We start from the raw sequence: 23,174 nt of genomic DNA on the forward strand, positions 1-23,174 counted from the left end.
ATCGAGACCATCCTGGCTAACATGGTGAAACCCCATCTCTACTAAAAAATACAAAAAACTAGCCAGGCGAGGTGGCGGGTGCCTGTAGTCCCAGCTACTTGGGAGGCTGAGGCAGGAGAATGGCGCGAACCCGGGAGGCGGAGCTTGCAGTGAGCTGAGATCTGGCCACTGCATTCCAGCCTGGGCGACAGAGTGAGACTCTGTCTCAACAACAACAACAAAAAAAATGGCCAGGCACAGTGACACATGCCTGTAATTCCAGCACTTTGGGAGGCCAAGGTGGGCAGATCATCTGAGGTCAGGAGCTCAAGACCAACCTGGCCAACATGGTGAAAACCTGTTTCTACTAAAAATACAAAAATTAGCCAGGCGTGATGGCGGGCGCCTGCCATCCCAGCCATTTGGGAGGCTGAGGCAGGACAGTTGCTGGAACCTAGGAGTCGGAGTTTACAGTGAGCCGAGATTGCACCACTGCACTCCAGCCTGGGTGACAGAATGAGACCCTGTCTCAGAAAGAAAGGGAAATGACCTAAATGCCCAAGAACAAGGGGAGGCTAAATTAGGGCACGTTGTGCACTGAAACACTAAACAGACATTAAAAAATTTTGTTGTAGAAAATTACAGGAAAAGATATCCATGACACAGCCAGCAGTGTGGCACGTGGGCTACAATTCCAGCGTGGCCTTCAGTTCTGCACACGTGCGTCAAAGGTGGGGAGAGTTCTGGAGGTGGGTGGCGCTGAGGGCTGCACAACACTGGGGACGTGCCTGATGCCCCTAAACTGTGTAATAGAACATGGCTGCCATGGTAAATTTTATGTTATATATGATTTATAATAATTTTTTTTTATGCCCAGCTACTCAGGAGGCTAAGATGGGAGGATCACTTGAGCCCAGGAGTTCAAGTCCAACCAGGGCAATGTAGCAAGACCCCATGTTTAAGAAAATTTAAAAACAGGCTGGGTGCGGTGACTCACACCTGTATTCCCAGCACTTTGGGAGGCTGAGGTGGGCGGATCATGAGGTTAAGAGATCAAGACCGTCCTGGCCAACATTTTGAAACCCCATCTCTACTAAAAATACTGAAATTGGCTGGGTGTGGTGGCGGGCACCCGTAATCCCAGCTGCTCAGGAGGGTGAGGCAGGAGAATCGCCTGAACCAGGGAGGCGGAGGTTGCAGTGAGCTGAGATTGCACCACTGCACTCTAGCTTGGTGACAGAGCGAGACTCCATCTCCAAAAAAAAAAATAATTATTATATATATAGATATATGAAAGAAGAAATAGATGGAAGCCAGGCACAGTGGCTTACATTTGTAAACCTAGCACTTTGGGAGGCTAAGATGGGAGCATTGCTTGAGAACAGGAGTTCAAGACAAGCCTGGGCAACATAATGAGACCCCATATCTACAAAATTTTTTTTAATTAGCTGAGTGTGGTGACACGTGCCTGTAGTCCCAGCTTCTTAGGAGGCTGAAGTGAAAGGATCTCTTGAGCCCTTGGAGTTCAAGGCTCTAGTGAGCTATGATGGTGCCACTGAACTCCAGCCTAGGCAACAGAGCGAGACCCTGTCTCTAAAAATAAATAAGTAAATAAAAGAAATAGATGGGGAGAGTGTGGAGCAGAGGTGTCAACATCTCCTGGGTGAAGGGATTTCAGGAGCACATTCTTCCCTGTACAGAGAAGATAGTTATTTTTTTGGTCAAGAAATGCAACCATTAGTGTTTTAAGGACATGCTTGGGTGGGCGCCTGCTGGGGCCATGCTGGTCTTTCACTGCAGCCCGGGGACCTCTTGAGAGTCCAGCGTGTGTTATGCCCCAAGCCAGCCACGCTGGAGGGAGAGCGGGTGCGGGGGCCTCCTCCGTGTCCCAGCCCGGCCCCCGGGATAGCGTCACGGCCTCTGCTTGTCGACCCGGGTGCTGGCTGTCCTATTTTACTACTATTGACCCTGAAGGCCATCGAGGAGGGTACGCTGGAGGAGATCGAAGAGGAGGTCCGGCAGAAGAAATCGTCACGGAAGCGCAAGCGAGACAGTGATGCCGGCTCCTCCACCCCGACCACCAGCACCCGCAGCCGCGACAAGGACGACGAGAGCAAGAAGCAGAAGAAGCGCGGGCGGCCGCCTGCCGAGAAGCTCTCCCCGAACCCACCCAACCTCACCAAGAAGATGAAGAAGATTGTGGACGCCGTGATCAAGTACAAGGACAGGTAAGCGAGGAGGCGGGGTGGGCGGGGCCTTCATGGGTCCCTGTGGGAGCAGCCCTGGCGTCTGCATTCTGACCCTGCACACTCAGGCTTGGGCCGCTCACTCTTTCACTCATCCACAGGCACTGAATGAATCTGTCTTTGAGCCTGGCCCTGAGGAACACACTTTCTGGAACAGGGAAGCACACATGTTTCCGCCGTGATGAGAGGAAATGTCACATGTGGTGGAGAGGAAAGGCAGGGGTGCGGGTCTCGGGGAAGGGGACATTGCAACAGAGCCTTGAGAGATGGGAGGTTGGGGAGAGTGCACCAGCAGAGGCCACGGCAGGTGGACAGGCTCTACCAAAGCTGTGGCCTCGTGACCTCAAGGGGCAAGGTGGGATGAGGGGATATATGTCAGTAATGGGTGCTGCCCGTGTGGCCAGGAGGATGGCGACAAGAGGCTGGCATGTCTAGAGCAGAGAAAGTGGCAGCCCTTTCCTGTCCTTGGACCCTCCCAGGCTCCCCGTGCTGTCTCTGTGTTGGTGAGATGGTGGCCACATTCCTGCTCTCTGCCAGGCTCTGCTCCAAACCTGGAGGTCGCTGTCCTCACAGACATGTCCCGTATATGAGGCAGCATGTGGTTCCAGCTGTGGCCACGGCCCAGTGGTGGATCATAACATGTTGGTGGATCATGAGTGCCATTTATATATTTTTCATTTACTAATATTCTTTTCCATGAATGACTGTATATGAGCACCATTTAAATAAGAAGAAAGGAATGTTCTCACCGGCTCCCCGGTGAGGTGTGTGCACCTTCTGCCAGCTCAGGGCAGGTCACAGAGCTGGGCAGGAGCCAGCAAGGGGTGTAAGGCCCATGCCTAGCCCAGGACTCACCCAGTCTTCCACTCTCCAAGGTCTTATTTCACTTCCTGGTACACACTGGCCAGTACCGCTGTCTCCGTAATGGGAAGGTTGTACTGTTTGATTTTAAAGTAACAGTTTGCTGTTAGTCATGAAGCAGAGGGTGGGGATATTGTATCTGTTGGAGGGGAGAGTGAAGGGAGCCCACATGCATGGTTTGGAGAGAATCTTACCAAGTGTGAGGTTTTAGAGTATGGTAACAATTGGAGTGCCTAAATTAATGGGTAAAAATTACTGCCTAAGGCCAGCTGTGGTAGCCCACACCTGTCAACCCAGCACTTTGGGAGGCTGAAGTGGGAGGATCACTTGAGGTCAGAAGTTCGAGGCCAGCCTGGACAACATGGTGAAAACCCATCTTTACTGAAAATACAAAAAAAATTACCTGGACGTGGTGGCACACGCCTTTAATTCCAGCTGTTTAGGAGGCTGAGACAGGAAAATCACTTGAGCCCAGGAAGTGGAGGTTGCTATGGACCAAGATTGCACCATTGCACTCCAGCCTTGGGTGACAGAGCAAAACTTCAACTCCAGAAACAAATACTGCTTTAAAAGGTTCTTTTAGCTGGGCACGGTGGCTCACACCTGTAATCCCAGCACTTTGGGAGGCTGAGGCGGGCAGATCGCTTAGGAGTTTGAGTTTGAAACTAGCCTGAGCGGATCGCTTAGGAGGTTAGGAGTTTGAAACTAGTCTGGCCAATACGGTGAAACCCCTTCTTTACTAAAACTACAAAAACTAGCTGAGTGTAGTGGTGCACGCCTGTAATCCCAGCTACTCGGGAGGCTGCGGTAGGAGAATCTCTTGAAGCCGGGAGGCGGAGGTTGCAGTGAGCCAAGATCACATCAGTGCACTGCAGCCTGGGTGACAGAGCGAGAGTCTGTCTCAAAAAAAAAAAAGGTTATTTTATTATTGGAAGAGAAACAGATGATGAAGGAAAAGAGACTTTCAAATTCAATGCCAGATCTGAAAATGTCATGTGTTGTCAGTATTGAGAAAAAAAATATTGACTCTAATTTACAAACCTAACTCCAAGGCTAAGTCCTCAAAGAGGAAAGCGAGTGGAGGACTTAACTTACTTAAAGTGTGGGATACGGCTGGGGGCAGTGGCGCATGGCTGGGGTCCCCGCTACTCGGGAGGCTGAGGTGGGGGGATCACTTGAGCACAGCAGGTCCAGGCTACTGTGATCTGTGATCACACAGCTGCACTCCAGCCTGGGTGATGAAGTGAGACCCTGTCTCTTAAAAAAAATAAAATAAATACAGAATACTTTTTTAAAATACGGGCCAGGCATGGTGGCCCATGTGAATCCCAGTACTTTGGGAGGCTTAGGTGGGCGGATCACTTGAGGTTAGGAGTTTGAGACCAGCCTGGTCAACATGGCGAAACCTCATCTCTACAAAAAAATACAAAAAAAGAAATGAACCGGGCATGGTGATGAGTGCTTGTGGTCCCAGCTACTCGGGAGGCAGGGCACGAGAATCACTTGAACCCAGAAGGCAGAGGGTGCAGCGAGCCAAGATTGCATCACTACACTCCAGCCTGGGTGACAGAGTGAGACAATATCTGAAAAAAAAACAAAAAACAAAAAAAACAGAATTTTCGAAAATCTAATGACAATGACAGACCCTCCCCATGTTTTATTTGGAATGATATTCTTGTGAGGGAAACTTAACATTACCAATCTGAAGAAGATCCTTGAAGTGCAGTGGGGAAAGCACGGGCGTCTCCATCACACTGGTCTCCTGGGTATCCACATAGAGAGGATGAGCCCTGACCCCCCGCCCCCCCACACACACACCCCATGCACTTGGATCCACGTGACATGGACTGTAGATGTAAGAACATGAAAGGTAAAACAAAGTTCTAGAAGAAAACACAGGAGAAAATCTTCGTGAATAGGCATCGATTTCTTCCACAGAAGCCAAAAGCCACTAATCACGAACAATTGAGAAATTAGACTTCACTAAAATTAATAACATCTGTTTATTAATGGACACGCTGATGGAGACAGTGAAAACTCCTCGTAGATTCAGAAACGACAGCACAATTTAAAGCTGGGCAAGAGCCGGGAACAGATACCTCTTTACACAGCACATCCCAGGACTAATCAGTGTAGGGAAGGGCGCTCACATCATTGCATTAGCATCACGACTTCAAGGAAATGATCGTTAAAACCAGAGTGACTCGCGCCAGCACGCGCCCTAGAATGGCCGAATGCCCGTCAGTGCTGGCAGGTCTGAAGCAGTCTGACCTCACACCCTGCGTGTAGGAGTATGCAGCTCTTTGGCGGTCTCTTCTGTTTTGCTTTGCTTGTTTTTAACCATCAAACTGCAGAAGACAATATTTTCTGAGGCTCAACCTGTACATGCCCTTTGACCCAGCAACCTGCAGCCCTCATTCTACCCCGGAGAGCTGAGTACATGTCCACACAGACCAGACATGGCCATAGCCACTTTGCTCATCATCTCCCAAAACAGGAATCAGCCCAGTGTCCATCTACAGGGGCATGGATCAGTGGGGGCCTAATTGTACAGGGCCCCAAATAGCTATGAAAACAGACTACCTGAAAACTGCTACCTGGAAGAAGCTTACATATTATTGAGTGAAAGAAGCCAGACGCTAAAGAGGGCCTACTGTGTGCCTCCAGTTCTGTGAGGGTCAGAAGCGGATCCACAGTGATGGCTGCCAAGCAGTGCTTACCTTGAGAGAGGGAATTAGCAGGAAAGCCACATGACGAGCCTTCTAGGATACTGGCGATATTCTCTCTATAGATCTGGATGTGTATATGATGTGTACATTCGCCAAGGTGTACACATGAGATATGTACACTTCTCTGCATTCCATTACACCTTGGTTTGTTTGTTTGTTTGTTTGTTTGTTTGAGACGGAGTCTCACTCTGTCGCCCAGGCTGGAGTGCAGTGGCCAGAACTCAGCTCACTGCAAGCTCTGCCTCCCGGGTTTACGCCATTCTCCTGCCTCAGGCTCCAGGCAGCTGGGACTACAGGCGCCCGCCACCGTTCCCGGCTAGTTTTTTTTGTATTTTTTTAGTAGAGACGGGGTTTCACCGTGTTAGCCAGGATGGTCTCGATCTCCTGACCTCATGATCTGCCCGTCTCGGCCTCCCAAAGTGCTGGGATTACAGGCTGAGCCACTGCGCCCGGCCTTCCACCTTGGTTTTTAAAAAGACAGAAACAGCATGCTCAACCTATAAGACCCTGAATATTTTCAGACAAAAAAGTATGTCCATGTTAGTCCATTTGTTTTTTGTTTTAGACTCACAGAAAGAGCCCTCTTAGAGTCATATTTAGTTGTATATCATCTGACAAAAGAGGAAATGGCTCCCAGCTGCTACAGTCAGTCTTCTGGCCTGTGTAAGATTTGATGATAAATCATACAATAAATTAAAACTTTCGGCTGGGCACAGTGGCTCATGCCTGTAATCCCAGCACTTTGGAAGGCCGAGGTGGGTGGATTTCTTGAGCCCAGGAGTTCAAGACCAATCTGGGCAATGTGGTGAAAAACCATCTCTACGAAAAATACAAAAATAAGCCACGCATGGTGGTGCCTGCCTATAGTCACAACTACTCGGGAGGTTTAGGTGGGAGGATCACCTAAGCTCGAGAAGTCGAGGCTGCAGTGCACCATGATCGTGCCACTGCACTCCAGCCTGGACAACGAGAGTGACACCCTGTCCCAAAAAAGCCACAACAGTACAGGCTGGACGTGGTGGCTCACGCCTGTAATCCCAACACTTTGGGAGGCCAAGGCAGAGGATCACTTGAGCCTAGGGTTTCAGATGAGCCTGGACAACATAGTGAGACTCTGTCTCTATTTAAAAAAAAAAAAAAAAGGCCAGATGCAGTGGCTCACACCTGTAATCCCAGCACTTTGGGAGGCTGAGGCGGGTGGATCATGAGGTCAGGAGATCCAGACCATCCTGGCTAACACGGTGAAACCCCGTCTCCACTAAAAATACAAAAATATTAGCTGGGCATGGTAGCGGGTGCCTGTAATCCCAGCTACTCGGGAGGCTGAGGCAGAAGAATGGCATAAGCACGGGAGACAGAGCTTTCAGTGAGCCGAGATTGCACCACTGCACTCCAGCCTGGGTGACAGAGCGAGACTCCATCTCAAAAAAAAAAAAAAAAAAAAAAGATTAAAAAACCCAAATCCTAGCTCTTATTGCTAAGTGACTGCTTTATCGAAACTATTCTGTTTCAGGACATGCAATTCTGGTAGAGATTCTGAGACCTGTTTTGAGAAGAACACTGACATTTCAGTCACACAGCAGTGCTCCTGTCTTATCTGGGACCCATGTGGGAGGGTGCCTCAGTGGGGGATTTGATTTATGTTTTCAATTTAACCTCACATCTTCCTGGAATGGATGGATTCACAGACCTGGGGGTTGCACATTAGACTGGGAGTAACTTATGTTGGAATTACAAGTAGGACAACAAAGATGACTATTAAAGAAAGCCTCCTTAGTGCTGGAAGCACAGCAGGTGTGGGTCTGTCCACTCACTGTAATGTGATTTGCACAGGAAAACGTCACATAGGGCACATCAACTCAAGAAAGATAGTCATTGAAAAGCTGCCTCAGCTGGGCGTGGCAGTTAACGCCTGTAATCCCAGAACTTTGCAAGACTGAAGTGTGTGGATACCTTGAGACCAGGAATACGAGACCAACCTGAACAACATAGGGAGACCCCGCCTATGCAAAAAGTACAAAAATTAGCCGGGAGTGGTGGTGCATGCCTGTTGTCTCAGCTCTTCAGGAAGCTGAGGCAGGAGGACCACAAGAGGCCAAGGCCACAGTGAGGTATAATCACCCCACTGCACTCCAGCATGGGTGACAGAGTGAGACCCTGTTGCAAAAAAAAAAGCTAAAGAAAAGCTGCCTCCATTTAGCAGTAATTTCAAACATGATGTTTGGATACAAAATTGGTGTAGTTAATGGATATTTCTGATATTCTTAACTAAATTTGAAGCTATGAGGGAAAACAAACTCAGGGTCCACCCTGTTGCACAGTTTGGGGAAAGTCCGCAAGATCACCCTCAAGTGCCGTCATTCTCAGCCTGTTACGCTTGCAGTTATGATTTATTACAGTGCAAGGCTACAGATTAAAATCAACCAAGACAAGAGGTGTATGAGGCCTCTTGGGGGCCAAGGTGGGCGGATCACTTGAGGTGATCCTGAGGTTCCAGACACAGGACTTTCCTTTGTCTCCTCCCTGTGGAGTTGCAGACAGCGCTCATGTTCCTGGTGACGCTGACAAAGAGCATTGCCAACCAGAGAAGCCTCCGTGTCCAGAGTTTGTTTTGTTTTGTTTTGTTTTGTTTTGTTTTGTTTTGTTTTGTTTTGTTTTAACTCTGTCACTCGGGCTGGAGTGCAATGGTGCAATCTCGGCTCACTGCAATCTCTGCCTCCTGGATTGAAGTGATTCTCCTGTCTCAGCCTCCTAAGCAGCTGGGGTTACAGGCCAGGCTTGCGCCACCACACCTGGCTAATTTTTGTATTTTTAGTAGAGATGGGGTTTCACCATGTTGGCCAGGCTGGTCTCAAACTCCTGACCTTAAGTGCTCCGCCTGCCTCAGCCTCCCGAAGTGTTGGGATTACAGGCGTGAGCCACCACACCCACCCTGTGTCAAGCATTTTTACTGGGACTTGGTCACAAAGACACAGCTGGCTACCCACATGACTGACCTCCATCTCGAGCCCCTCTGCAGGTCGAGCAGAAACTAAATAGCCCAAAGCCCCAACCTAGGACTGGTTCCAGACCCCATGTAAACAAAGACACCCATTAGGTGTGACATTCTAAGTGCCCAGAGATCACCTCCCAGTAGCTCTAGGCAAAAGACCTCATTTGGGGTGAAGTTACATTCTTTATTATTATTATTATTATTATTATTATTATTATTATTATTTGCCCATCATTGGCTAGAAGTTACATTCTGTATGACACATCTCTCAGACTCCTGGAAGGTTCCACGCTACCAACTGCATGGCAGGTGGTGCTCATGTCACTCGGCCCTTCCTTGGCCCCACACAGCTGCACCAGGCTGAGAAGAGCTTGAATGGAATAAAGTCAGACACAGCTAACAGCTCACTTTTTTGTCTCTAACTTTCAATTGCTCCTTTCCAAGAAAAGAAAAGACAACTTATTTTTAATTGGATTTTTTTGTGTGTGTGAGGCAGAGTCTCACTCTGTCAGCCAGGCTGGAGTGCCATGGCGTGATCTTGGCTCCCTGCAACCTCCACCTTCCAGGTTCAAGCGATTCTCCTGCCTCAGCCACCCAAGTAGCTGGGATTACAGGTGCGCACCACCATCACGCCTGGCCGGAATTTTTGTTGTTTAGTTTGCTTTCCAGAACCCCCTAATTAGTTCAACTCTGTAATTGAGTTAAATGTGAAGCCTGAAAAGAGATGGGTGTCTGTGTAGACCTGAGTTCTGACAATTCAAAGAGTGAACACAGGACGTTGTCCTCTGGATTCGGTGTCTTGAGCCTGCCTCTCCAAGCTGGAGAATGTGCCCGTAACTGCAGGTGGGAGCCACGTGGTCCCTCTAGGTGGTGACATCTGAGGTCAGAAGTGGTTCAGCTGAGCACCCGCTGCTGTGTTGGGGCCAGACCCTTTTGGAGAGGCAGGGACGCCCTTCCTGTCAGGTGGAGTCTTTTTGAATATTGTTTTTGATCGTTGGAGATACCTGCAGCCCCCTAGTTTGTATTTTATACCAGCAGAATTGTGTTTGATGTGACCTCTGTGATGACCTCATCATACGTGTCCGGTTGTCTTGCCTGGAAAGCTTTTACTCTGTTCCTCTGCAGTCAGATTCACAGCCATAAGACCCCTCCTTCCCAGGCCCCGGAGTGTGGCACTGCCGGCCTTCACAGCCACTGTCCTTTACATTGTGTACACAGAGTGCAATGACATGCTCCTCTTGCTCAGGGGCCACAGTGGGAACAGGCTGGAGTGTTCTGTGGTACCATGTGGGCAGTTCTGGCCTCTGCTGTCCAGGGACTTGTGGTGGCTCCAGTGGGAAGGGCCACATAAGCAGAACAGGAAGCGTGAGCAGTGTCCACTGGGAGGAGAGGGACAAGTGTCCCAGGCAGAGAGGACACAGTGCCTGCAGAGGCTGGAGGGAGGTTAGGGGCTTGAGCGGGGCTGTGCCAGCACCAGGGGCCTCACAGGGGCCCTGGGCCACACACCTGCCCTCAGCCAAGGGCGTTTCTCCTTGGTGGTTTGAAATTTCAAACCACATTGAGGAACCTGCCAGAAATCGAAACCAGAATGAAGAAATTAAGTTGCATGTAGGAGATTTTACTTTAAAATCAGAACATGCAGAAATGTTCGCTGTGACTGTGGGTCAGGTTCAGACTTGTGGGGCTGTGCACTGCCAGTTGATACCTTCTTCCCTGGGTTCTTTTTTTTTTTTTTTTTTTTTTGAGACACAGTCTTGCTCTGTAGCCCAGGCTAGAGTGCAGTGACACAATCTTGGCTCACTGCAATCTCCGCCTCCCTCCCTGGGTTCTTTATAGCAGTCGGCAGCTGGTGGCTGAGGCATTTGGGGCTCTGTGTCCAAGTGTCAAGGCCGCATGTGTGTCAGGGGGCATCCCCTTGGTGTGCTTGGTAAGGGCTCAGAGAAGGGCATCTGCTGCTCCACGTGGGTTCAGCAGGCAGGCTGCTGAAGACCACGCCGCCAGCCTGCCTGCGACAGTGATAGGGCAGAGATGCTGCTACAATAAAGACCATGCAGGCCAGGCACAGTGGCTCACATCTGTAATCCCAGCACTTTGGGAGGCGGAGCCGGGCGGATACTTGAGGTCAGAAGTTTGAGAACAGCTTGGCCAATGTGGCAAAACCCCGTCTCTATTAAAATAAAAAATTAGCCAGGCATGGTGGCACATGCCTTTAATCCCAGCTACTCGGGAGGCTGAGGCAGGAGAATCGCTTGAACCTGGGAGGTGGAGGTTGCAGTGAGCTGAGATCGCGCCACTGCACTCCAGCCTGGGTGACAGTGAGACTATGTCTCAAAAAAAAAACAAAAAACAAAACAAAAAACTACATGGTAGACAATGGTGTTGAACTTGATGCCTCTGCTGCGATCAGGAGACACATGCGCACAGCCTCAGGGCTAGAGAGGCACAATGGTTGCAGTTTATGCTTAGGCAGCTTGGAAAGACGGAGACAGGTCCAGGCTGCCGCAGCTAAGCCTCACAAAGCTCTGGCCCCACCAGGCGGGCCCTCTGGGTTCCATTCCCACTTCACACTACCTGGAGGCAGCAGCCCTGTGGTTACTGTAGGAGGGACTTGAGTACGGTGAAGATCTGAGCTCCACACCTGTCTCTGTGCCTCAGTCTCCACATCTGCAGCACAGGGGCCTGACTGAAATAACGTGGCCAGGCACATAGCCCAGAGGCCAGCACCTTGTGCACTGTGAGAGGGGACAATGGTCCCCAGCCCAGGGCCTGAGCTGCTGCCTTGCCAATTCGTGGTGACAGCTTTGGCCTGAGTCTGGCAGGGGCTGGCTGCTACTGCACTCGGCCAGAGAGGCCGAGGTGAGTGAATCATGAGGTCAGGAGTTTGAGACCAGCCTGGCCAACATGGTGAAACCCCGTCTCTACTAAAAATACAAAAATTAGCCAGGCGTGGTGACAGGCGCCTATAATTACAGCTACTTGGGAGGCTGAGGCAAGAGAATCGATTGATCCCGGGAGGCAGAGGTTGCAGTAAGCTGAGATCTCGCCATTGCACTCCAGCCTGGGGGACAAGAGCGAGATTCTGTCTCAAAAAAGAAAAAAAGGGAAAAAACAAAACTTGGGGCCTGGGCGCAGTGGCACACGCCTCTAGTCCCAGCTACTCGGAAGGCTGAGTTGGGAGAATCACTTGAACCCGGGAAGCGGAGGTAATAGTAAGCCGAGATTGCATCACTGCAGCCTGAGTGACGGAGATTCTGTCTCAAACAAACAAACAAAAAACTGAACTCATGCCAGACGCAGGGCTCATGCCTGTAATTCCAACACTTTGGTACGCTGAGGTGGGTAGATCACGTGAGCCCAGGAGTTCAACACTAGCCTGGTCAACATGGTGAATCTTCATCTCTACAGAAAATACAAAAAAAAAAAAAAAGCTGGGCATGGTGGCATCCTGTAGTTCTAGCTGCTTGGGAGGCTGAAGCAGGAGGATCACCTGAGTCCAGGAGGTCAAGGCTATGGTGAGCTGAGATTACACCACTGCACTCCAGCCTGAGCAACAGAGTGAGACCCTGTCTCAACAAATGAAACTGAACTTGGATTTCATTGTTCAACTGTATTGAACCCATAATAAGAAGTAGGTGTCCCCGGGTGTGGTATTGGCTTGTTAGAATCTATCAGCTTATTACAAATATTGGTGCATTGGAAGGCATCAACATCATAACCTGTAGCGAGGTGACAGCCTTGACGCACAGACCCCTCAGCGGAGCTCCTGGCACCTCTATCTTTACTGGAAGCCTATGCCTGGCCCGCAGGGAGGTGCCTTCAGACCACGTTCATTGACAGATTCACTGGTGAACTTCCTTTCACTCCCTGATGCATGAGTCAGAATGTTTTCTGTGTCACAGCTGTAAGTCTAAATAATTCTCAAGATAATACTTTATAACGTGTCAAAACGTTCAACCTAGGTTCACGCCTATAATCCCAGCACTTTGGGAGGCCAAGGCTGGCGGATTGCTGGAACTTAAGAGTTCCAGACCAGCCTGGCCAACATGGCGAAACCCCATTTCTACTAAAAATACAAAAATTAGCCAGGCGTGGTGGTGGGTGCCACCTTCCAGCTACTCGGGAGGCGGAGGTTGCAATGAGCCAAGATTGCACCGCTGCACTCCAACGTGGGTGACAGAGTGAGACTCCATCTCAAAAAAAAAAAAAAAAAAAAAAAGCGAAATTCAAATCTCAGTGTTGATAAATGATGTTTTGTTGGAATGCAGCCAAATCCCACCAATTTCTGCATTGTCTATGGTTCCCTTCATGGAACAGCAGCAGAACTGAGCAGTTGCAACAGAGGCAGGCCCAACAAGCCTCAAATATTTACACTGGGCTGAGCACAGTGCCACACACCTGTAATTCCAGTGCTTTGGGAGATTGATATGGGAGGATCCCTTGAGCCCAGGAGTTTGAGACCAGCCTGGGCAACATAGTGAGACCCCATCTCTACAAAATATTTTTAAAATTAGCCGGGCGTTGTGGCATGTGCCTGTGGTCCTAGCTACTTGGGAGGCTGAGGCAGTAGGATCTCATGAGCCCCGGAGTTGGAGGCTGCAGTGAGCTAGGATGGCACCACTGCACTCCAGCCTGGGCAACAGAACAAAACCGTGTCTGTAAAAAGAGAGAAAATAAACAGTCAGTTCCTAGACTGGAGCAGATGTTTGCAATAATGCATCCAACAAAGGACTCCCCAGGGAGGGAAATGGGCCAAAGATGGGAACAGGCGCTGCTTGGAAGAGCCTGTGAAACGGTGCTTGACTTTTCTGCACAACAAGGAAGCGTGTTTAGGGCCACGTTGTAGAATGGCTGCAAGGACGAGCACCGCTCACGCTGGCTCAGTATCTACTAAGTAGAGCATTTCCCCACCCTGTGACCCAGAGTATCTTCTCCCAGATAAATTCCCAGGAGAACTGCAAACTAAACACTTGTACCTGAGTATCCACAGACACTTGCTTCCTGGTTTCCAACCCTGGGCACAGCCCAGATGCTCAGCAGCGGGAACTGGGCATGGCTGGTATGTGCCCACTTCAGGACCTGTCGCTCCACTGGGCAACAGGGACAGTGGGAAGGTAGGAAGCCACTCCAGGCTTGGGGGCTCCCCTGTGTGTTTCTGCATCATCAACTTCAAGAAGCGGTCAACCTCGGCCCAGGATCACCCCTGGGGGAAGGACTGACAGGAGCACATCTTTAGCCTCATGCTAAAGATCTGTGCGTTGGGCCAGGCGTGGTGGCTCAGCCTGTAATCCCAGCACTTTCGGGAAGCCAAGGTGGATGGATCAGGAGGTCAGGAGTTGGAGACTAGCCTGACCAACATGGTGAAACCCATGTCTACTAAAAATAAAAAAATTAGCCAGGTGTGGCGGTGCGCCTGTAACCCCAGCTACTTGGGAGGCTGAAGCAGGAGAATCGCTTGAACCTGGGAGGCAGAGGTTGCAGTGATCCGAGATGCGCCACTGCACTCCAGCCTGGGCGACAATGCGAGACTCTGTTTCAAAAAAAGATCTGTGCGTTGGTGTTAAGTCAGATATTAAGAGGTGTGGGCTGGGGTATGTGTGGGGGTCAGAGGAGGCGATGTTTGCCCTGAGATGAGGACAGAGCCCAAATTCCCATGGGGAGTGGAATCCCCTTTGTAGGCCCTGACACGAGCGTGAGAGCTTACTTAGCTAGGGGCACTGACATCAAAGGTGATGGCACCTGTCTGGAGGACTCCGGGTTTTATTCCAAGTGAGGGGAGGCTGCGGCATGTCCCTCTTTAATATAGAGGTGAGGGAGGCTCTCGGCACCCCGCCTGCTGCAGCAAAGCCTGAGGACAGGACCTCTGGGGAACTCTGCACCAGAGCGGAATCCTCAAACCAGCCCCTGGGTGGTCTTTATTCATCCAGAACCTAATTCTCCTAGAGGTCCGGAAGGGGGTGCTCTTGTACCTTTGTTTTGTTTTTGTTTGTATTTTGAGTCTTACTCTGCCATCCAGGCTAGAGTGCAATGGTGCGATCTCAGCTCACTGCCACCTCTGCCACCCAGGTTCAAGCGATTCTCCTGTCTCAGCCTCCCGAGTAGCTGGGATTACAGCTGCCTGCTACCACACCCGGCTAATTTTTGTGTTTTTAGTAGAGACAGGTTTCACCATCTTGGCCAGGCTGGTCTTGAACTCCTGACTTCGTGATCCACCCACCTCAGCCTCCCAAAGTTCTGAGATTACAGGCGTGAGCCACCGCGCCCAGCCGCACCTTGTGTTTTTTTTTTTTTTTTTTTTTTTTGCGGCCTGTAGCTGTTTCTCATTAGCCTGATGGAGGTGGTGTTGGGGTGGCGGGGTGCTATTATTAAGCCTTCTGCTGTCACCGTCCTGGGGTCTTACTTCCTGCACTGCCTGCATAGGGAGCTGCCCTCCAGGGCAAGGGCCACAGTGTGCAGCAAGCCCCCCATGGCCACAGGGCAGGGCGTTTCAGGCCAAGAGTCTGCACTGTGCTGGCCACTAACGGCATTGAGTGGATCACAAAACTGGCTTTTTTTTTTTTCCCTCAGTGAAATAGAAATGGGGTTTTGCCATGTTGCCCAGGCTGGTCTCAAACTCCTGGGCTCAAGCAGTCCTCCCACTTTGGCCTCCCAAAGTGCTGGGATTACAGGCACGAGCCACTGCACCTGGCCTACAACTGGCATTTCTTTAAAAAACGTAATAGAATGGAAAGTGGCAGAGCGCACTGCTTTTCATAGAAGAGAATATCGCGTTGGGGCTCTTCTGTTGCTCCTGCCTGTGCTGCACATCCTGCTTCACAGCGTAAGGCGCAGCTCTTGATGTGCCTCAGTGTAACAGGTATAGGGTGGATGCTGCCATTGTGAAGAGAGAGGAGAGCTCTTTGCTTAAAAAATTCCATAGCGTGGAGAACAGGATGTGCCGGCTTAGGAGAGGGAAGAGGTACAGGCCTGCTCTGCCTGAGCTGCAGATGGGACACACGCTTCCCAATTCAAAGGGGAGTCGTGTCTTTCTCCAGGGCCACCAAGCAGCAAGTACCTCTGCTGCGTGTTCTTTTCTGAGCCTGTGGACCAGGTTTACCAACAGTTGCCTGTGGCCAAGCCGGCCACCAGCCTGTGCATAAGAAAAAGGAAGCCTGTGCCTCCAAGAAGGGCCCACGATGGGAACGCTGGCTTAGAAGTTTATGTGCTCCTATGCTGGACCAGCTGGTCCCACACCCAGGACCAAAAACACTTCCTGGCAGGAGATGGGGAGATGTAATGTACTTCATGAGCACGCACTGGAGAAGGACAGCCCTGGAAGGCAGAGGCTCACGGCGGGCTGTGGCCAGGCCAGGAAATTCACTCCCACCTCGACTTCCCTCAACACAGCTGGCCTGACACAGCAGGCTGTCCAAGCTGCCTGCTTCAGAGTTTAGTGTGCGTAAGGTGTAACTGGCCCAGCAAGGAGGGGATGATGGCGGTTGTCAAGTCCAGGGGAGGTGGACGGACAGGATTCTGGCTCCTGTGTGTAACATCTGCATCTCAGGAGGCTCTCGTTTTAGAAGCCAGGTCAGGAGCTTCGTGATGCACACAAACACCAGAGAAGCAGGAGGCCTTCTGGGATCCCGCCCGCGGGCAGCCTCCTGGAGGCAGGCCTGGTCCATCTGGCCCTTGGTGACATCAGGACCCCCCAGCGACAGAACCAAGGAAGCCACCATGTTGTCGCTGCCATTTTCCAGGACAGTAAACAGAAACAAGACAAGGAGCACTCAGGACACCCAGACAGACGGTGGGGCCAGCCAGTGGCATGAGCGGGCTGCCCTGCCCTCTGGGATTTTCTGGAAAAGAACGTAAGGATAGAAGCGGTGCTAATGAGGCAGCTGGAGTTATCAGAACTCAAACTCAGCTCCTTCTTCCCATCAGGCTCCGTTGACCACTTTTAGGCCTCATCCGCCTGATGGCTTCCTGCTTAGGGCCGTTTCCTGGACAGGCCGTTCCTCTGGGCCAAAGCAGAGGGGAGAGTGCATTTGCCATGCGTTCTCATTTTCCCAGCCTGCGGTCTGGGTTCTGTCAGAGCAAGGTCAGCTCTCAGAGCTTCTGTCCCCACCCACCCCATCCTCCTGAGCCAGGCTCAGGTATGGACAAGACCTGGTAAGAGCTGGGAGTGCTGTGCACGAGGCCTGGTAGAGTCTCATCACCGCCGCTGTGCCGAGTACACGACGGCGCTTCTGGTGGTGTTCAGGGGGTTAGATCAGTCCCCAGTGAGGACAGAGCGGAGATCCAGATGCATCCCAGGCCAGGTGCAGTGGCTTCTGACTGTAATCCCAGCACTTCGGGAGGCTGAGGAAGGATTGCTTGAGGCCAGAGGTTTGAGACCAGCCTGGGGAAAATAGACCCCTATTTCTACAAAACATTTTAGCTGTGCCTAGTAGTGCACACCTATAGTCCCAGCTACTTGGGAGGCTGTGCTGGGAGGATCGCTTGAACCCAGAAGGTTGAGACTGTAGTGAGTCATGATCACACCACTGCACTCCAGCCTGAGCAACAGAGCAAGACCCTGTCTCAAAAACAAATGTATTGGCCGGGTGCAGTGGCTCATGCCTATAATCCCAGCACTTCAGGAGGCTGAGACAGGCGGATCATGAGGTCGAGAGATCGAGACCAGCCTGGCCAACATGGTGAAACCCCGTCTACTAAAAATAAAAAAATTAACCGGGTGTGGTGGTGGGCACCTGTAATCCCAGCTACTCGGGAGGCTGAGGCAGGAGAATTGCTTGAGCCCTGGAGGCAGAGGTTGCAGTCAGCCAAGATCAGACCACTGCACTCCAGCCTGGTGACAGAATGAGACTCCGTCTCAAAAAAAAAAAAACCACGTCACAGGCCTGTGTGTGTGGTTGTCACTGGGGAATGTTCCAGAAGCTACAAGAAAGCGCATGTGCAGGCCACGCGTGGTGGCTCACACCTGTAATCCCAGCACTTTGGGAGGCTGAGGTGGGCTGATCACCTGAGGTCAGGAGTTTGAGACCAGTCTGATTGACATGGAGAAACCCTGTCTCTACTAAAAATACAAAATTAGCTTGGCATGGTGGCACACGCCTGTAATCCCAGTGACTCCAGAGTCTGAGGCAGGAGAATCGCCTGAACCTGGGAGGTGGAGGTTGCAGTGAGCTGAGATTTCGCCATTGCACTCCAGCTTGGGCAATGAAACTCCATCTCAAAAAAAAAAAAAAATGTGCAAGAAATAGCTCCTGAGCCAAGTTTGAATTTCTCATCCTCTCTGTCCTCAAACAATGTGGGGACCTGCTGAGGCGGGGTAGGGGCTCCCGGGTGGGCGGGCCCGGGGGTGACGCCCGCCGGTTCTGCCTTGCAGCAGCAGTGGACGTCAGCTCAGCGAGGTCTTCATCCAGCTGCCCTCGCGAAAGGAGCTGCCGGAGTACTACGAGCTCATCCGCAAGCCCGTGGACTTCAAGAAGATAAAGGTAACACTGACGTTGTGCCTGTGCCGTGCATCTGCCCGGGGGAGGGGGGGGAGTCTGACCCAGGGGCACCCCCATCTGAGAGCTGTGGTGTGTGGGCAGAATGACCAGAAACTGCCTGGGCAGGGCCTTGGGCTGCCTGGTTAGGGACCTGGTCGTGGGCTTTTGGGGTTCCTTGTAAGGGTTGGAGGTGTCCTGTGGGATGTCAGTGAGCAGTCGGTGTTGAGTGTTCCTTCAAGGTCCTGCTCACTCAGTGCTGGGCCTCAGTCATGCAGTTCCCATGCCTGGTGGGCCAGGTTACCAAGGCTGGGGCTTCAGCCACATCCTCATAGGCGCGAGGAATACCGACCCGTGGGGTCCCCAGCACACAGCAAGACCTGCGGGCAGGCGAGGCGGGGTCCTGAGGTAAGACCTGCTCGTCCCGTCCATTGCAGGAGCGCATCCGCAACCACAAGTACCGCAGCCTCAACGACCTAGAGAAGGACGTCATGCTGCTGTGCCAGAACGCTCAGACCTTCAACCTGGAGGGCTCCCTGGTGAGGGCACCACTGAGGGATGGGGATGGGCCACTCCTACAGCTGGGCTTTGAACCAACCCGCCCCTGCTTCCTTTCTGAATTGATGGGTTAAAAACATTTCCCGCTAGCTGTGGTGGTTTGTGCCTGTAATCCCAGCACTTTGGGAGGCCAAGGCGGGAGGATCACTTGGGGCCAGGAGTTCAAGACCAGCCTGGGCAACGTAACAAGACCCTGTCTTTAAAAAAATTTTTTTAAAAATTTAAATTTCCAACAACTTGGGATTTTTTAGCAATTACAAAAGCAGTACGTATTTACCAACGAAAATAAAGATAGGCACAACAGAAGAAGTAGACTCAGAGTCCTCTGTCTGTTGGAATTTTGTTTTAAATTCCCTGGGGCACACTCTCTTCAGAGGAATCCTATGGGTGTGTTCTTTCCTGTGATAGAATTGACACATACACAGCCTCAACTTGGCAAACTTTTCTTAAGTGTGTTTGGGATTGATGCCTCTCAGAAAAAGTACTTGACTTTGATGCGTTTGGGGAAGATGCTGGCTTCAACAAGGGACATGCATTTCTAATGTTATTGCAGACCTCAGAGATTCTGCAGGAGGGAGGCACCTGCAGCCATTCCCAAACCAGTGTGCCTGACCTTTCACCCTGGAGCATTTCAGAAGCCTGATGCTCTCTGGGGTACCCGTGGAAGAAGATTATGGGGAGGGCCTTTCACCCTGGGTGGGCTGAAGCCCCGACCCACTGAGGCTCGCACTGGCCACTGATCAGCTGTCCAGGGACAACACAGGGCTGGGGCTGGGGCCAGGGCCGGGCAGGCAACCCTCCAGTCAGGCCCATCCACTCAAGCCCCTGGTGTCTCCGCCCAGATCTATGAAGACTCCATCGTCTTGCAGTCGGTCTTCACCAGCGTGCGGCAGAAAATCGAGAAGGAGGATGACAGTGAAGGCGAGGAGAGTGAGGAGGAGGAAGAGGGCGAGGAGGAAGGCTCTGAATCTGAATGTGAGTCCCGGGGGAGTTCAGGATGCTGGGGTTCACGCTGGCCGGAGAGCCCCCAAGGCCACAGCTTTTCACAGCCCTCCTGGCTCCCAGACGCCCCTTGCTGTGAGGGTGCTGCATTCCCAGAGCTCAAGGCTGTCTTTCCCTCCTGGTCCCCTCTAGCTCGGTCTGTCAAAGTGAAGATCAAGCTTGGCCGGAAGGAGAAAGCACAGGACCGGCTGAAGGGCGGCCGGCGGCGACCAAGCCGAGGGTCCCGAGCCAAACCGGTCGTGAGTGACGACGACAGTGATGAGGAACAAGAGGAGGTGAGGTCGGGCCCCCGAGCAGGCAGGGCTGGTGGGTGGCGGGAGGCATCCCAGGGCCCTGACAGGACAGCCCTGCGGGGTGGTCCTCCCACTCCCCCATGCTGCGGGTGGGGAAACTGAGGCTTCACCTGCCATGGCTGACCCCAGGTCACACAGCCAGTATGTGGCAGGGCTGCCACTCAAACCCAAGCCTGTGTGACCCTGGAACCAACTCTTAGTACCCGTGGGTGTCTGGGGACTGGGAGGACATATGAGGTCTCAGACAGGCAACAGGCGGTCCCACAGCACCAGGGCTCCTGGGCTGAGGCCGGGCAGGCCAGGGCTTGATTAGGGTCAAGTGGGAGGTGCTAGGATTGGGGACCCACCAGGCAGTGCCCTGTCTTCTCAGTGTGGTAGAGAATGGGCAGAAACGCCAAACCCACAGTGGATAGTTTTTGGGGGACAGTCGGGAGCCTGAGCAGATCCACTTGCTGGCTTTAAATAATCTTCACCTCTGTCTCTGGTCCTTCTGGCTGTGGGACCTGGCAGGTCACTTTGCTTCTCAAGCTTCAGTTTCCTCTTATGCAAAGCAAGGAGGCTGCATGGATGAGGGCGCCGCCCCCACTCAGGCCTGGCTCCCATTGAAGCCCGGTGAATGCCATTTTGTCAGCACAGAAGAAGCAAATTTCAGTGCCTAGGAATTAGTCTGACAAAAGAAGCACTGACCCTTGAGGACATTCTTGAAGTCCTCATGGGGAGGGGTGGCCCCTGTGTCAGGCAGGAGGGTCTGGGCTGTGATGGTGTCTCTCTTGCCCAAGCCAGAGCAAGGTGTTTTATGGCCCATGCTAGGCCGTTTAAAAAGGTTTTATAGGCTGGGCACAGTGGCTCACACCTGTAATCCCAGCACTTTGGGAAACTGAGGCAGGAGGCTCACTGGAGCCTGGGAGGTCGAGGCTGCAGAGAGCCGTGACAGTACCACTGCACACCAGCCTGGGCAACAGAGCAAGACCCTGTCTTAAAAAAAAAAAAAAAATTTATATGAAAGAGCAAAGATCTTTCACAGTTAGGAAGAGCCAAGATGGTTTGGAAGCTGTAGGTCAGGGGCCAAGGGCCAGGGAGGTGACATGGGACAGAGCAGGGAAGACACATGGAGCCTCGCAGATCCCGAGATGGCCGAGTGTGGTCACAGGGACTGGTCCTCTAGAGAAACATGAAGTTCAGGCGTGGCTATGGCTGCAGTAGCTTCTGTTGCCGGCATCGGTGTTTTCTTGAGCTAGTTTATTTAAAACTTGGCAGGCCCCTGGCAAAGTGCCCTAACGGGGCAGCCAACGCATACTGTCTCCTCCTGTCCCCTCTCCAGGACCGCTCAGGAAGTGGCAGCGAAGAAGACTGAGCCCCGACATTCCAGTCTCGACCCCGAGCCCTTCGTTCCAGAGCCGAGACGGCATAGGCCTTAGCAGTAACGGGTAGTGGCAGTCGTAGTTTCAGACTTGGGGTAAAACTGTATAAACAAAAGAATCTTCCGTATTTATACAGCTGAGAAGCTGTAGGACTGTTTGTGACTGGCCCTGTCCTGGCATCAGTAGCATTTGTAACAGCATTAACTGTCTAAAAGAGAGAGAGAGAGAATTCCGAATTGGGGAACACGCGATACCTGTTTTTCTTTTCCTTTGCTGGCAGTACTGTTGCGCCGCAGTTTGGAGTCACTGTAGTTAAGCGTGGATGCATGTGCGTCACCGTCCACTCCTCGTACTGTATTTTATTGGACAGGTCAGACTCGCCGGGGGCCCGGCGAGGGTATGTCAGTGTCACTGGATGTCAAACAGTAATAAATTAAACCAACAACAAAACTCACAGCCTTGCCTGCAGGTGGACTCATGCCTGGCTCCCGGGGTTTCTGCCAGCAGGAGTGGTGGGGGCCACCTCATGTCCAGGTCCCTGTCCTTCTCCTGGCACCAGAGCCCATGGGGCCTGTTTCACAGAGGAGGATACTGAGACCCTGGCAGGGGAAGAGGACTTGCCTGGCCACATATGTGGCCTTTGCCGCTGCAGGTCTCCATCATTTGTTCAGTTGAGACCTATAGTGCAGGGAGCAGGCAGCTCCGTCCCTACCCTGTCCGTGGCCAAGCCTGGGTTGGGGAGACCCTCACAGAAATGGGCAGATGCCACATAGAGCTCTCAGGGTCATGATGCAGGAAGCTCAGGGCGTAATGGAAGCCCAGGTGGTCACGGAGGGCTTTCAAATCCAGAACGTAATTTGAGTTTTTGTTTTTTTGTTTTGTTTTGTTTTTGAGACGAAGTCTCTGTCACCCAGGCTGGAGTGCAGTGGCATGATCTCGGCTCACCGCAACCTCAGCCTCCCAGGTTCGAGCGATTCTCCTGCCTCAGCCTCCTGAGTAGCTGGCATTACAGGGTGCGCCACCATGCCCAGCTAATTTTTTGTATTTTAGTAGAGATGGGGTTTCATCATGTTGGCCAGGCTGGTCTCAAACTCCTGAGCTCAGGTGATGCACCCGCCTCAACCTCCCAGAGTGCAGGGATTACAGGCATGAGCCACTGTGCCCAGCCACTAATTTTTGTATTTTTAGTAGAGGCAGGGTGTCACCATGTTGGCCAGGGTGCTCTCAAATTCCTGATCTCAAGTGATCCACCCACCTTGGCCTCCCAAAGTGCTGGGATTACAGGCATGAGCCACCGTGCTTTGAGTTTTTTACAGTAAGTCTTGGCTGGAGTGCAGTGGCTCAATCTCTGCTCATTGCAACCTCTGCTTGCTGAGCTCCAGCAATCCTCCCACCTCAGTCTCCTGAGGAGCTGGGATTACAGGTGCACACCACCACCCCCAGCTAATTTTTGTTTTTTTGTTTTTTTGTTTTGAGACAGAGTCTCGCTCTGTCGCCCAGGCTGGAGTGCAGTGGCGGAATCTCAGCTCACTGCAAGCTCCGCCTCCCGGGTTCACGCCATTCTCCTGCCTCAGCCTCCTGAGTAGCTGGGACTACAGGCACCCACCACCTCGCCTGGCTAGTTCTTTGTATTTTTTAGTAGAGACGGGGTTTCACCATGTTAGCCAGGATGGTCTCAATCTCCTG

General features: G+C 51.9%; 1 protein-coding gene across 13 annotated transcripts in view; it reads left to right on the top strand.

The window, feature by feature from the left end:
* The window catches only part of SMARCA4 (SWI/SNF related, matrix associated, actin dependent regulator of chromatin, subfamily a, member 4), a 101,893-nt gene extending 79,954 nt beyond the window's left edge, over positions 1-21,939 (top strand). For 5 of the 13 annotated variants that reach the window (XM_030935339.1, XM_030935347.1, XM_030935340.1 and 2 more), the window contains 7 exons: positions 615-710; positions 1,945-2,207; positions 18,172-18,280; positions 18,712-18,813; positions 19,675-19,807; positions 19,967-20,109; positions 21,449-21,939. In XM_030935339.1, coding sequence (XP_030791199.1) covers positions 615-710; positions 1,945-2,207; positions 18,172-18,280; positions 18,712-18,813; positions 19,675-19,807; positions 19,967-20,109; positions 21,449-21,481 — 879 coding nt within the window. In that variant the 3' untranslated portion in view covers positions 21,482-21,939. The remainder of the gene's footprint in view (positions 1-614; positions 711-1,944; positions 2,208-18,171; positions 18,281-18,711; positions 18,814-19,674; positions 19,808-19,966; positions 20,110-21,448) is intronic. The other 8 variants (XM_030935345.1, XM_030935349.1, XM_030935348.1 and 5 more) reach the window with 5 other exon arrangements.
* Positions 21,940-23,174: the final 1,235 nt, after the last annotated feature.

The sequence above is a fragment of the Rhinopithecus roxellana genome, chromosome 8, assembly GCF_007565055.1.
Source record: "Rhinopithecus roxellana isolate Shanxi Qingling chromosome 8, ASM756505v1, whole genome shotgun sequence".
In the NCBI taxonomy this organism is placed as follows: Eukaryota; Metazoa; Chordata; class Mammalia; order Primates; family Cercopithecidae; genus Rhinopithecus; species Rhinopithecus roxellana.